Source organism: Schistocerca gregaria, chromosome 1 (assembly GCF_023897955.1).
Source record: "Schistocerca gregaria isolate iqSchGreg1 chromosome 1, iqSchGreg1.2, whole genome shotgun sequence".
In the NCBI taxonomy this organism is placed as follows: domain Eukaryota; kingdom Metazoa; phylum Arthropoda; class Insecta; order Orthoptera; family Acrididae; genus Schistocerca; species Schistocerca gregaria.
The window spans coordinates 109,335,305-109,348,716 of record NC_064920.1 but is presented as its reverse complement, the minus strand read 5'-3'; the positions used below and the strand labels follow the sequence as shown (position 1 = coordinate 109,348,716).

Genomic DNA, 13,412 nt, shown 5'->3' with positions numbered 1-13,412 from the left:
AAACTATTCTAGCTACCTTGTGTGCTCATAACTAAAAAGAATGACATAACACGATCAACGGGTGTACTAGATAGACTGCCAACACACATGTGCAAAACTTCATCGCATGTTCACTGTGGTTTCCATTTCACGACCAATCGTTCCTTACATTCTGTACAGTCCTCATATCTACAAAACATGATAAACATTTTAACTGCTCCAAGGCCACTGCAGAGACTCTCACCTGGTCTGGCCAGTCAACATGTCACATTGGTGTGTGGTGCCTGTGTGTTAAGGAATGTCTTGTTCAGTAGACCATCAGTATAGATATTAAATTCCATTGGAGATGCACTGATCCTCTGCCTCACTGTTTTGTATGTATTTCAAGTGACAGCTTTCAACTGACATGAATTTTCATAGTGTGCTTGTGTATGAGGATAACTACATGAAATGATGAGCAGGAATGCATTACCAAAGAGAATGGCACATTTGTTATATTTTACCACTGCATGGTGTGTCTCCTGTTTGCTGAGTTATGTACCCTCTCGCATGCATTATCCTCCATCCTAGATTTCTCCATTACTGAATATTGGCTTATTAGTACTGACACTCTGCATGACTTTCAATGCTTTTGGGGCCTTGAATATTCTCTCCACACATTGTCTTTGCAAAATCTATGACAGTCTCTGAATTCAAGTTATTCATTATTTGTGCTAAGAGTTTCATAATGGAAACAATGAGTTTCTCAGATTCCATTTCTTTCTCAGTTATAAGAAGAGCATAACATTTTGAAGCATTTCATTAATGATTTTGCACATACTTTATGACCTTTCTTCAAAAGATTTAGATTTTGTAATTACTGGTAGTATTCGGCTCACTTTTAAGAGGGAGAGTCCTTTGCTATGACACATTCAAGTATCCGACAGCTTTTCCGACTTGTGTAAACCTGAGACATGCCTACACGTAACTACCTAAGAGTTTCATAAACCAGAAATTCTATTTTCATTTGCTCATCTGGCTCTAATAAAACAAGGTTGTCAATAATTTCATCACAGCAAATGTTTTTGCAAAAGTTACTTACTAAGTTCATTAAATATGATGAAAATAAAGAATTGTAATGATGTAGAAAATAACATTGTGAGATTGATAAAGTTTGAAAGGAATCAAATTATTGTTATTTTTGTGTAAACTACACTTAAGACAATGAGTGCCATGTGGCTGCTGCAGAGCTGTGCGCCTGAGGGTGGAATATATGTCACTAAGAATGTGGCAGGCAGTGTGTTAAGTTATGCATGGACTAGACAACCTGAAAATATCACGTTTATGGTTCTATATCATCTCTGCCCCACCACACACACACACACACACACACACACACACACACACACACACACACACACACACACACACACACACATCAGAATACTTACTACACACCTGTGAATTTTAAAAAAGTTTATTGCTCAATTTCACTGCACAGTATGTATTATATTACTGTAGCTGCTGCTGGTTTACCCAAGTTGAACTGTTTACAGTAATCTTTTTCCACCAACAATATTTTCTGATACTGTTGTTTAATCCACACATTTTGTGTGGCACTCCCTAATTGAATTCCTATCTTTGGCAGGTTCCTACAAGAAACTTCAAGAACAGTTCAGCAGAATTAAAGACAAGACTGCAAGTGCTATGTATCTACAAGCCATACTACTCAAATAACTTGGTATTTAAAGCAAACTTCAAAGAACTTCAATCTACAATTACAGAGAATGCTCTCACCACCACCCAAATTCAGTACATGAATGTACCATTACTTACCCTTCTAGTAACAAGTGGTGTGACAAACTTTACGAGTGAACCTAATCCACTACTTCCATAGTCTGACCAAATCGTGTACGCAATAGTTAATTTTGGACTGCAGAAGGCTAATACCAGCTTTCCATTTGCAGAAGTTTCAGCCCAAAACCTAACAGCACAGCAGTGCATACTTAGCTTTTGTCAGGCTAAACAATGTCACAATGTGATTTTAAGACAGTATCCAGGAACATTCAGCCAAACTGAGCATTGTCATCCTATTTTATTAAATTTTCACTGATCATTGATTCTACCACATCTGTACACCCGCTAACGAAATCTGCATACGGTATGGGCTGCTGTAAAACTGAAAATTAACAACCCTGTGCATTCCCTACTTCAACATTGCATATGATCTTCAATTTGTGAGAAAACCATTATCACATATTCTTGTGAAAAGATGGAGTCCTACAGAAATTAATGGTGGGTTCATGATTACACTCTAGCTTTTCACAATCAGTACCAGGTCATGTACAATCAGAAAATATTGACTAACAACGAATTTTAATAGCCCCTGGCAATGATCACATTTTTACACTCCCGTTTTGTCAAGAAAGAGTATGTCAAAGCATAATGGAAATACAAAAGATGCAGTGGGAGAATGACATTCTATGCTTAACACACACAACACTTTGCAAAATTAATTAAAAAGCAGTGCCCAGAAAGAAGTATCTCATATGCCAACCTATTTATGGGTCGCTTAGAGGAAGCCTTCTTGGTTACCCAAGCCTGCCAACCCAAAGTTTGGTACAGATTTATTGATGACATCTTCATGATCTGGACTCGCAGTGAAGAACAACTCCAGAATTTCTTCTCCAACCTCAACTCCGTTGGTTCCATCAGATTCACCTGGTCCTACTCCAAATCCCATGCCACTTTCCTTGACGTTGACCTCCATCTGTCCAATGGCCAGCTTCACACATCCGTCCACATCAAACCCACCAACAAGCAACAGTACCTCCATTATGACAGCTGCCACCCATTCCATATCAAACGGTCCCTTCCCTACAGCCTAGGCCTTCGTGGCAAACGAATCTGCTCCAGTCCTGAATCCCTGGACCATTACACCAACAACCTGAAAACAGCTTTCGCATCCCGCAACTACCCTCCCGACCTGGTACAGAAGCAGATAACCAGAGCCACTTTCTCATCCCCTCAAACCCAGAACCTCTCACAGAAGAACCCCAAAAGTGCCCCACTTGTGACAGGATACTTCCCGGGACTGGATCAGACTCTGAATGTGGCTCTCCAGCAGGTATACGACTTCCTAAAATCCTGCCCCGAAATGAGATCCATCCTTCATGAAATCCTCCCCACTCCACCAAGAGTGTCTTTCCGCCGTCCACCTAACCTTCGTAACCTCTTGATTCATCCCTATGAAATCCCCAAACCACCTTCCCTACCCTTGCAACCGCCCCCGGTGTAAAAGCTGTCCTACGTACCCTCCCACCACCACCTACTCCAGTCCTGCAACCCGGAAGGTGTACACGATCAAAGGCAGAGCCACGTGTGAAAGCACCCACGTGATTTACCAACTGACCTGCCTACACTGTGACGCTTTCTATGTGGGAATGACCAGCAACAAACTGTCCATTCGCATGAATGGACACAGGCAGACAGTGTTTGTTGGTAATGAGGATCACCCTGTGGCTAAACATGCCTTGGTGCACGGCCAGCACATCTTGGCACAGTGTTACACCGTCCGAGTTATCTGGATCCTATCCGAACTCCAGAGATGGGAACTTGCCCTTCAATATATCCTCTCTTCTCGTTATCCACCAGGCCTCAATCTCCACTAATTTCAAGTTGCCGCCACTCATACCTCACCTGTCATTCAACATCATCTTTGCCTCCACACTTCCGCCTTGACTTACATCTCTGCCCATACTCTTTGCCTTTAAATATGTCTGCTTGTGTCTGTGTATATATATATATATATATATATATATATATATATGTGTGTGTGTGTGTGTGTGTTGGAATTACTCCTTACCCTCTCCCTTAAATCTTTCCTTTTCCTTCCCTCTTTTCTGACGAAGCAGCCGCCGGTTGCGAAAGCTCGAAATTAATTGATTGTGTGTGTGTGTGTGTGTGTGTGTGTGTGTGTGTGTGTGTGTGTGTGTGTGTGTGTGTGTTATTCATTGTGCCTATCTACCGGCGCTTTCCTGCTTGGTAAGTCTTGGAATCTTTGTTTTTAATATATTTTCCCATGTGGAAGTTATATATGAAAACATACAACTGATAACACTTAATAATAATTGTTTTAATGCAGCCATGAGTAACAAAGTTTAGGCACAAAACTGACACTTACAGCATACAAACACAAAGCAATTTCAAACAGCTGACTGCTTCACAACAATTTGGTTATAAGTAATGTATATTAAAATTACAAACATCTTCCTATGTGCACATCATCAACAACAGAATAAATGCATTCAATTCTGGTTCCATGAGCAAATCAATATGGTCAAGGACCCTTAAAACGGGGTACAGGAGAATACTTATCAGTCAGGGGTACAAAGTCATACTATAATTGGAAGACCATTCACAGGTAATGTTCCACACAGTCACAGGGTAGTATAGATATGAGCAACTAATTACAGTCTCTTAAATATACCTAAGGATGTGAATAAAGGATTACAGTTTAAATAGTATCTTGATTTGTAAACTTCAATAGTCAGCTCATCGTCCATATGATAATTTTTAGACACCAGACACATACATAATACCTGTAATGACATTTCAGCTATTTCAGCAACAATGAAATTAGTAATAAGTTACTGAAATATTAGACACATTGCATTATCTGCATAATCAAGCATTTTCTCAAGCTCGTGTATGACAGTTTCATGGGTTAATGCAGCCTGCGACCCTTCTTGTGGTGACAAGCTGGTAGCTACCGCTAGATGATATTCTGCTTATTAGAGCGAAGTCTTGCTAGACCCGACCTTTCTTCTTCTTCATCACTTGTGTAGGACGACATTCCTGCAACTGCTCCTCTTGTGGATGTAGCCTGCATTAGCTCTTGATCAGGTCCTGTGCGGTTCTCATACAATAAAATGTTCAAAGTTTCCTCGTATATTCGTGCTTCTGGGAATTCAACCTGTAATGCACAAGACAGAAACATCCATTAATTTAAATGTTGCATACGATAAAGCACATATTAACCAAAGATAGAAATAAAGAGAGACAAGCACTCACTCACTTAGATTTCACAGTCAGTGTACTATCATGCAATGTTGTTACTCGGTATAATATAGAGAAGATACAGTAATACTATATGGATATTTTAAGTAAAGTATGTATGTTGAGAAATATAGTCTATACTGTTTTCATCATAAGCATACATCTGATGTGAACATTACACCATGTATTCTTCCAAGTTTGCTTGAGAGTCATTGGATTTCATTTCATGTGGAGCAGAAGCCAAGCCGTGTCCAGCACAGTCAAGTACAATCATAAGGATACATTTTATGCTGTGTTACATGCACACAGACTGACTGACTGGTAGGAAGGCGGGATAAGGGACCAAACTACAATGTCATCGGTCCCTTGTTCCTAATAAAACAATGCAACAAGTGTGAGAATGAAACCAATGAAACATATAACACAAAATGGAAAGAAAGGAAAAGCCACAACAATGAAGGGAAGGCAACGAACACTAAAAGGAACAAAACAGGACAAGAAAACAAGACAGAGGTGCTAGAAACAGAAGAGTAAAACATGAAAGCAGATTACAGTGGCTGGCCAACCATGAGAATAAAAAGGGAAAGCCAGCCACTCTGCAACACATTAGAGCCTCCACCCTAAAAGCACTAGGGTGGAAGACACAGACACAGAGGAACAAAGGACACGCGCTAAAACCTACAAAGAAGTATAAAACCCACACTCACAGATAAAACTTGAAACTAAAGCTGCTGTGGAGGCATTGTCACCCAACACCGAAGGCAGGGTGCTGGGAAAGTTAAATGTGTGCTGCAGAGCAGCTAAAAGTGGGCAGTCCAGCAAGAGGTGCACGACTGTCATAGCGACACAGGTGGATCCTTGCGACGGAGTAGGTAACCATGCGTTAGCTACGTGTGGCCAATGTGGAGCCAGCAGAGGACAACTGATTTCCTGCGAGAAGCCTGCATGGAAGACGGCGACACATTCATAGTCTCCTTAATGACATACAGTTTGTTGTGCATGCTGTTATGCCATTCCGTCTCCTAAAGCCAGAAAACCCAGTGGTGTAAGACAGAATGCAGGTCAGCTTCGGAGATGCCTATCTCCAGAAGCAGTTTCCACATCACCTGTTTGGCCAGCCTGTTGCCAAGTTCGTTGCCACGGATTCCGACGTGTCTTGGGGTTCACACAAACATAGATCGACTTTTGAATGGACGCTACCAGAGTGTGGCAAGGGTAGCACTGGTTGACAGCTTGTAGGCTGCTCAATGAGTCAGTACACAGGAGAACTGACTCGCCAGGGCATGAGCAGAAGTACTTAAGAGCACGAGATATGGCCGCTAGCTCTGCAATCAAAACACTGCACCCAACTGGCAAGGAGTGCTGCTCAATATGTCCTCCATGAACATATGCAAAACCTACATGACCATCAGCCATTGAGCCGTCGGTGTAAACCACTTCAGAGCCCAGGAACATGTCAAGAATCGAGAGGAAGTGACAGCAGAAAACAGCAGGGTTAACAGAGTCCTTAGGGCCATGCAAAAGGTCCAGACAAAGCTGTGGCCAAGGCATACACCATGGAGGCGTACGTGAACTGACCACAAGTAGAGGTGGTAAAGGGAAGGACTCCAGTTCGGAGAGAAGGGACCACACGTGAACCGCAATCGTTAGCCCCGATCTGAGCCGGTGATGGGCTGCCGTGGGTGGGAAAAGAAGATGGTAATTTGGATGCTCAGGGGAACTATGAATATGTGCTGCATAACTGGTGAGCAGTTGTGCATGTATGATCTGCAGTGGAGGGACACCAGCCTCCTCCAGTACGCTGGTCACCGGACTCGTCCTAAAAGTTCCTGTCACTAATCGAACCCCACAGTGGTGCATAGGGTCGAGTAAATGCAATGCTGAAGGCACTGCCAAACCATAAACCACACTCCCATAGTCAATTCAGGATTTGACAAGGAATCTGTAGAGCTGCAGCAGAGTAGAGCGATCTGCACCCCAATTGGTGTTGCTCAGGCAACGGAGGGCACTGAGGCACTGCCAGCACTTCAGCTTAATCTGACGAAGATGAGGGAGCCAAATCAATCGAGCATTGAAAACCAGTCCTAGGAATTTGTGTCTCTCCACTACAGGAAGTGGATTGTCGACAAGGTAAAGCGTGAATTCCGGATGAACGGTACGATGCCAATGTGTAGTCGACAAAGTGCAGTGGATTACCTGCAAGAAGCATGAATGGAAGACTGCCACGTGGTCATGGTCTTGTTAATTGCCCTCAGTTTGCTTGGAGAGCCCAGGGTGAAACTTTCAGAGTTTCAAACAATCAACAGTTGATCAAAGTCCAGTTCTGGGACCCCCATCTCCAAAATCAGCATACTGGTAGCCAAATTTGCCAAGCAGTCAGCATGTTCATTCCCAGAGGTCTGATTATGTCCAGGTGTCCACACAAAGACTGACCATCCAGCTTCATGAAGGTCTGAAGGAAGATTCTTGATAGTCATGACTAATGGGTGACAAGGGTAGCATCGGTCTAAAGCCTGAAAGCTGCTCAGGAGTCGCTGCAGATTAAAAGCATCTTGCTGGTGCAAGAATGAGCATGCTAAGGCTTGTATGATGGCCATCAATTCAGCTGTGAAGACACTGCATCCATTTGGCAAGGAGCATAGTTCACTGCACCTTACATGTGTGTGTATGTAAAACGCATTCATCCATCGACCATTTAGACATCAGTGTATACCACTTCCAAACCTGGAAATGCTTCTAGGACAGCCAGGAACAGGTGGCGGAACAGCACTGGTAAGCGTACAGTTGGAGTTCAGAGCAGGTACATTTTTAATTGAACTGCATTCTGACTCCAGTTCTGGGTCTCTGTTTTCCTATTAGGAAAGGACATGGTAGTTTGGATGCTTAGGGGAGCTACAGACATGTATAGCATAACTGAGTAGTAGTTGCTGATCTGTAGTGGAGGGTCACAAGCCTCCATGAGTAGGCTGTTTGTGAAGGGAGTTCGAAAGGCTCCTGTTGCAAGTTGGACTCCAACGTGGTATATCAGGTCCAGTGACCGCAATGCCAAGGGGTGGTGCAAAAAACATATGCCAGACTCCCATAATCTAGACGGGACATAGTCAGGTATTAGCAAAACTGCAAAAAGGTTAATGTGTTCTGCACCCCAGCTGGGGTAATTGAGGCAGTGAAATGTATTAAAGTGTAGCCAGCACCTTTGATTAAGTTGGCAAAGATGGGGAATCCATGTCAGATGGGCATCGAAGACCAGTCCCAAAATGTTGTAAATCTACACCACATTGAGTAAGTGGTTGTTGAGGTAAAGTGCTGGTGGTGGATGAACAATATGATGGTGACCGAAGTGCATGACACGCACGAGTCCTGGCAGCAGAAAACTGAAAGCTGTGAGTGAGGGCCCATGACTGCACTTTTCGAATAACTCCCAGCAATTGGCATTCACAAAAGCCACACTACAAGAGCAATAGTAAAAGCAAACATCAACAGCATACAAGTAGGGTGATACTGAAGACCCTACAGCTGCTGCTAGACCATTGAAGGCCACAATAAAGAGAAAAACACACAATATGGAGCCCTGTGGGCCTCATTCTCTTTGATATGGGGGGCTGGGGGGGGGGGGGGGGGGGGGAGGTACTGTGGGAAGCATGAACTTCAACATGGGAAATATGGTGGAACAAGATGATCTGGACAAAAACTGGAAGGTATTCAGGATGTGGTGTCGCCATGTGATGTCACAAGCCTTCTGTAGGTTGAAGAAGACAGCAATAAGGTGTGTATGTTGGTCAAAAGCTGGATGGGCAGCAGACTCTGGGAAAACCAAATTATCAGTAGATGAACAGCCTTGGTGTGAACTGTCCTGGGACAGATCCAGAAGGCCGGAGACTCAAGGAGCCAACACAGCCACCAGCTCACCATGTGTCTGAGCAACTTACACAGGACAATGGTGAGACTAACTGGGTGATAGCTGTCCACCTCTGAGCGATGCTTACCCAATATCAGTACTGGGACAGTGGTGCTCTCCACCATTCAGATGTGAGCTCAGCATCACTCCAGATGCTATTAATAATGGTAAGGAGATGATGATGATGATGATGACAATCCACTGATAGGTGTTTGAGCTTTTGGTTGTGGATGTGCTCTGGTCATGGAGCCATATAAGGGCAAAAGGGTTGGGCACTGAAGAAATCTCTCTCACTCAATGTAGCATTTTAGGGCTCCAGGTGGTGTGTAGCGCAAGGTAAGTGCAATCACTCAATCCACTGTTCAAGGACACAGAAAGCAGGAATATAGTTCCTAGACACAAAGGCTCGAGTATAATGCAGAGCAAAATGTTCAGCTATGGCATCTACATCAGTAAAAACAGCACTGTTTAAGCAAATACCATGTACACCTGCTGAGTACTTCTTATCCACAGAGTGGTCCAATGGTTGATACATACCATTCCCAGCATTCTTGATTCTGTTGTTTTGTTGAGAGTTAGACCTGTGCATCAAGCCATTTAAAGCGAATGAGATGTTCAACTGATGGATGCTGCTTTTGTGATGGAGAGCCCGCCTACTATCTTTAATTGCTTCGGTGATTTCTGAGGTCCACCAGTGTACCCAGGGGGGGGGGGGGGGGGGGTTAGGCTGTCCTGAAGAATAGGGGACCACCAATTTGGCTGCTGATAGAATGGCTGCAGTCACATTCTGGGCTGCCTCATTTAGTGGGGAACTCAGAACGACAGTGGAGGTCAAAGCATCCCAGTTGGCATTGTGGAGAGCCAATCTAGGTGGGACAGGAAGATTGGGAAGCAGTCGCTACCACACAGTAGATAAAAGGGGGGAAGAAAACAGGGCTGCAAATAGAAAGAGCAATGGCCGATAAAGTACCACATGGCACAATGAAGTGTGTGGAGGCACCAGTATTCAAGACACAAGGGTTGAGATCTGGCAGTAGTTTTCAACATCTTTACCATGGCCAGTGAATGTGGTTCCATCCCACAAACAGTTATGCGCATTCAAGTTGGCCAAATTAAGGCACGTGGGGGAAGCAGAGAAACCAATGCAGACAATATGTTCTGAGGCACTACAACATCAGTAGGGAGATAAACATTACAGACAGTAAAATCCTGAAATATCCTTACCCCAACAGCCACAGGCTTGAAAGTTGTGTGAAGAGGCACACATTCACTATGTATAGAGCTCAGAACAAATGTGAGTACTTCAGCTGACACCCTATTGCAACTGGCATGATTCTTAAAATATCCCTAGTTGCCATGAAAGGCAGGGGTCAGCGTTGCTGGAAACCAAGTTTCTTGAAGGCAACGAAGAAAGCAGGTGAGGAGCATACGAGATACCATAGCTCAGCCACATGGAAAAAAAATCTGCTACAATTCCACTGGAGAATCATGCTGTTAATATACTGTATGGGCATGAAGGGACCATTGAGGCAACTTATGCCCAGGGTCACCTGCTGCCACTCAGACAGGTTGTGTGCTGTGATCTGGAGCCTCGAGAGTCACCGAGATCACTACTACTACTACTACTACTACTACTACTACTACTACTGCCGCCGCCGCAGCTGCCACCACCACAGAAGCAGAACATGTGGGATACAGTGGTCAGGGGGCTACTGTAAATTCCTTAATCTTGGAGGATTGCTTTCTGTCTTTTGTTTAGGGGGTTTGCATAATTGGGAGGACCTCTCCGAAAAGCTTGAGGAACTGAAGAACATTGTTAAGTCCTACTACCAGCAGCCTGTGGCTCCTTCAACCACTGGCTGGTATCCAGCTGCAGACAGCAGATACCTTGTAGGAGTGTCCCTATAGATCCCTTCCTGCCTCGAGAAGCCAGACGAGGATGATGCACCTCCGCCTGAGGGATGGAGATCAGTATCCTCAGTGGGTGGGAAGCCAGTGCTCTCAAAGTGAGTGTGGGAGAAGCAGCAGTAGCAGTAGCAGAGCTCCCAACCATCAGGGGGGCAGGCACGGTTGAGCACCCCTGAGGGCTCACTGTAGGATGCATGATGGAGAAAAGTACCATTGACAGAGAGATTGATGATGTCATAGTTGTAGAGTATGACATTGTCAAGTGCACAGGATGTAGATGGTCATACTTTTTATTGGCCTCTTGGTAAGTCACCTTGTCCAGAGTCACATATTCTTGTATTTTTTTTTCCTTTTTGTCTCTCTGAAAGACAGTGCAATCTGGTGAGTAGGGAGAAGGGTGCTCTTCACAGTTGACGCAGATGGGGGAAGATCACAAGGTATGTTGGCATATAACTGTCATCCGCAATCCCTACGGACTGTTTTGGCATCGCAACAAGAGTGAGTGTGCGCCCAAATTTCAAACACTTGAATCACCACGTACAAGAGGAAGGAGGGAAGGACACAGTTTCACGTAACAGCATTATACAGTCACCTTGACCTTTTCAGACAATAAATTGCCCTTAAAGGCCAAGGTGTAGGTTCCAGTACCAACCTTATTATCCTTTTCCACCTGTCGACACAACAAAGAGTACACCCCGTCGCTCCAAACTGGTGCGTAGCTCATCATCAGACTGCATTACACGATTATCCAGAGGGACAATCACTGGAATGTTATCCAGCTTCTGACAAGCAAGCAATGCCCACGACTTGGCAGGGGATGCTGTTTTAATCAAAACTGGCCCACTCTTTATTTTGGAGATGGCTGCAAGTTCCCCAAACTTGTCCTCTACAGTTTCTACAAAGAATAAAGGCTATGTGGAGAATGATGTAGCCAGGGCAGGAAACATTTTGGGTTCGTATCTCTCTGTGTTGAATGAGTTATTTCCTTTGAAAGAGACTGCTGGGGCCATGTGATTGCCAGGGAGAAAGCTTCATCCATTTCATATGCAATTCCTCTGCCATAGTGGTACCCACTCCAACTGGGGGCTCTCCCATGGATGCCTCAAGTTCAGCAACAGCTACCTGGCCTGTAACCCACTGCTCGGAGTCCTCATACCACATTCATGATAGGCACATACTCCTTGGCACATACTAGGAGGTATCAGCTCAGGAACCAAAAGTAAAGTTCTATGTACTGACTTGGCAGAAAATCCTAAGAAATTTTGGTCCTATGTCAAAGCGGTAGGTGGATCAAAACAAAATGTCCAGACACTCTGTGACCAAAATGGTACTGAAACAGAGGATGACAGACTAAAGGCCGAAATACTAAATGTCTTCTTCCAAAGCTGTTTCACAGAGGAAGACTGCACTGTACTTCCTTCTCTAGATTGTCACACAGTTGACAAAATGGCAGATATCGAAATAGACGACAGAGGGATAGAGAAACAATTAAAATCACTCCCAAAGAGGAAAGGCCACTGGTCCTGATGGGATACCAGTTCGATTTTACACAGAGTACGCGAAGGAACTTGCCCCCCTTCTTGCAGCGGTGTACCGTAGGTCTCTAGAAGAGCGAAGCGTTCCAAAGGACTGGAAAAGGGCACAGGTCATCCCCGTTTTCAAGAAGGGACGTCGAACAGATGTGCAGAACTATAGACCTATATCTCTAACGTGGAACAGTTGTAGAATTTTGGAACACGTATTATGTTCGAGTATAATCTTTTCTGGAGACTAGAAATCTACTCTGTAGGAATCAGCATGGGTTTCAAAAAAGACGGTCGTGTGAAACCCAGCTCGCGCTATTCGTCCATGAGACTCAGAGGGCCATAGACACGAGTTCACAGGTAGATGCCGTGTTTCTCGACATCCGAAAGGCGTTTGACACAGTTCCCCACAGTCGTTTAATGAACAAAGTAAGAGCATACCGACTATCAGACCAATTGTTTGATTGGATTGAGGAGTTCCTAGATAACAGAACGCAGCATGTCATTCTCAATGGAGAGAAGTCTTCCGAAGTAAGACTTATTTCAGGTGTGCCGCAGGGGAGTGTTGTAGGACCGTTGCTATTCACAATATACATAAATGACCTGGTGGATGACATTGGAAGTTCACTGAGGCTTTTTGCAGATGATGCTGTGGTGTATCGAGAGGTTGTAACAATGGAAAATTGTACTGAAATGCAGGAGGATCTGCAGCGAATTGACGCATGGTGCACGGAGTGGCAATTGAATCTCAATGTAGAAAAGTGTAATGTGCTGTGAATACATAGAAAGATAGATCCCATATCATTTAGCTACAAAATAGCAGATCAGCAACTGGAAGCAGTTAATTCTATAAATTATCTGGGAGTACGCATTAGGAGTGATTTAAAATGGAATGATCATACTAAGTTGATTGTCAGTAAAGCAGATGCCAGACAGATTCATTGGAAGAATCCTAAGGAAATGCAATCCGAAAACAAAGGAAGTAGGTTACAGTACACTTGTTCGCCCACTGCTTGAATACTGCTCAGCAGTGTGGGACCCGCACCAGATAGGGTTGATAGAAGAGA

General features: G+C 44.1%; 1 protein-coding gene across 1 annotated transcript in view; it reads right to left on the bottom strand.

Moving 5' to 3' along the window:
- Positions 1-4,072: 4,072 nt before the first annotated feature.
- The window catches only part of LOC126334570 (BTB/POZ domain-containing adapter for CUL3-mediated RhoA degradation protein 3), a 95,554-nt gene continuing 86,214 nt past the window's right edge, over positions 4,073-13,412 (bottom strand). Inside the window, exon 5 of the mRNA XM_049996957.1 lies at positions 4,073-4,933. Coding sequence (XP_049852914.1) covers positions 4,733-4,933 — 201 coding nt within the window. The 3' untranslated portion in view covers positions 4,073-4,732. The remainder of the gene's footprint in view (positions 4,934-13,412) is intronic.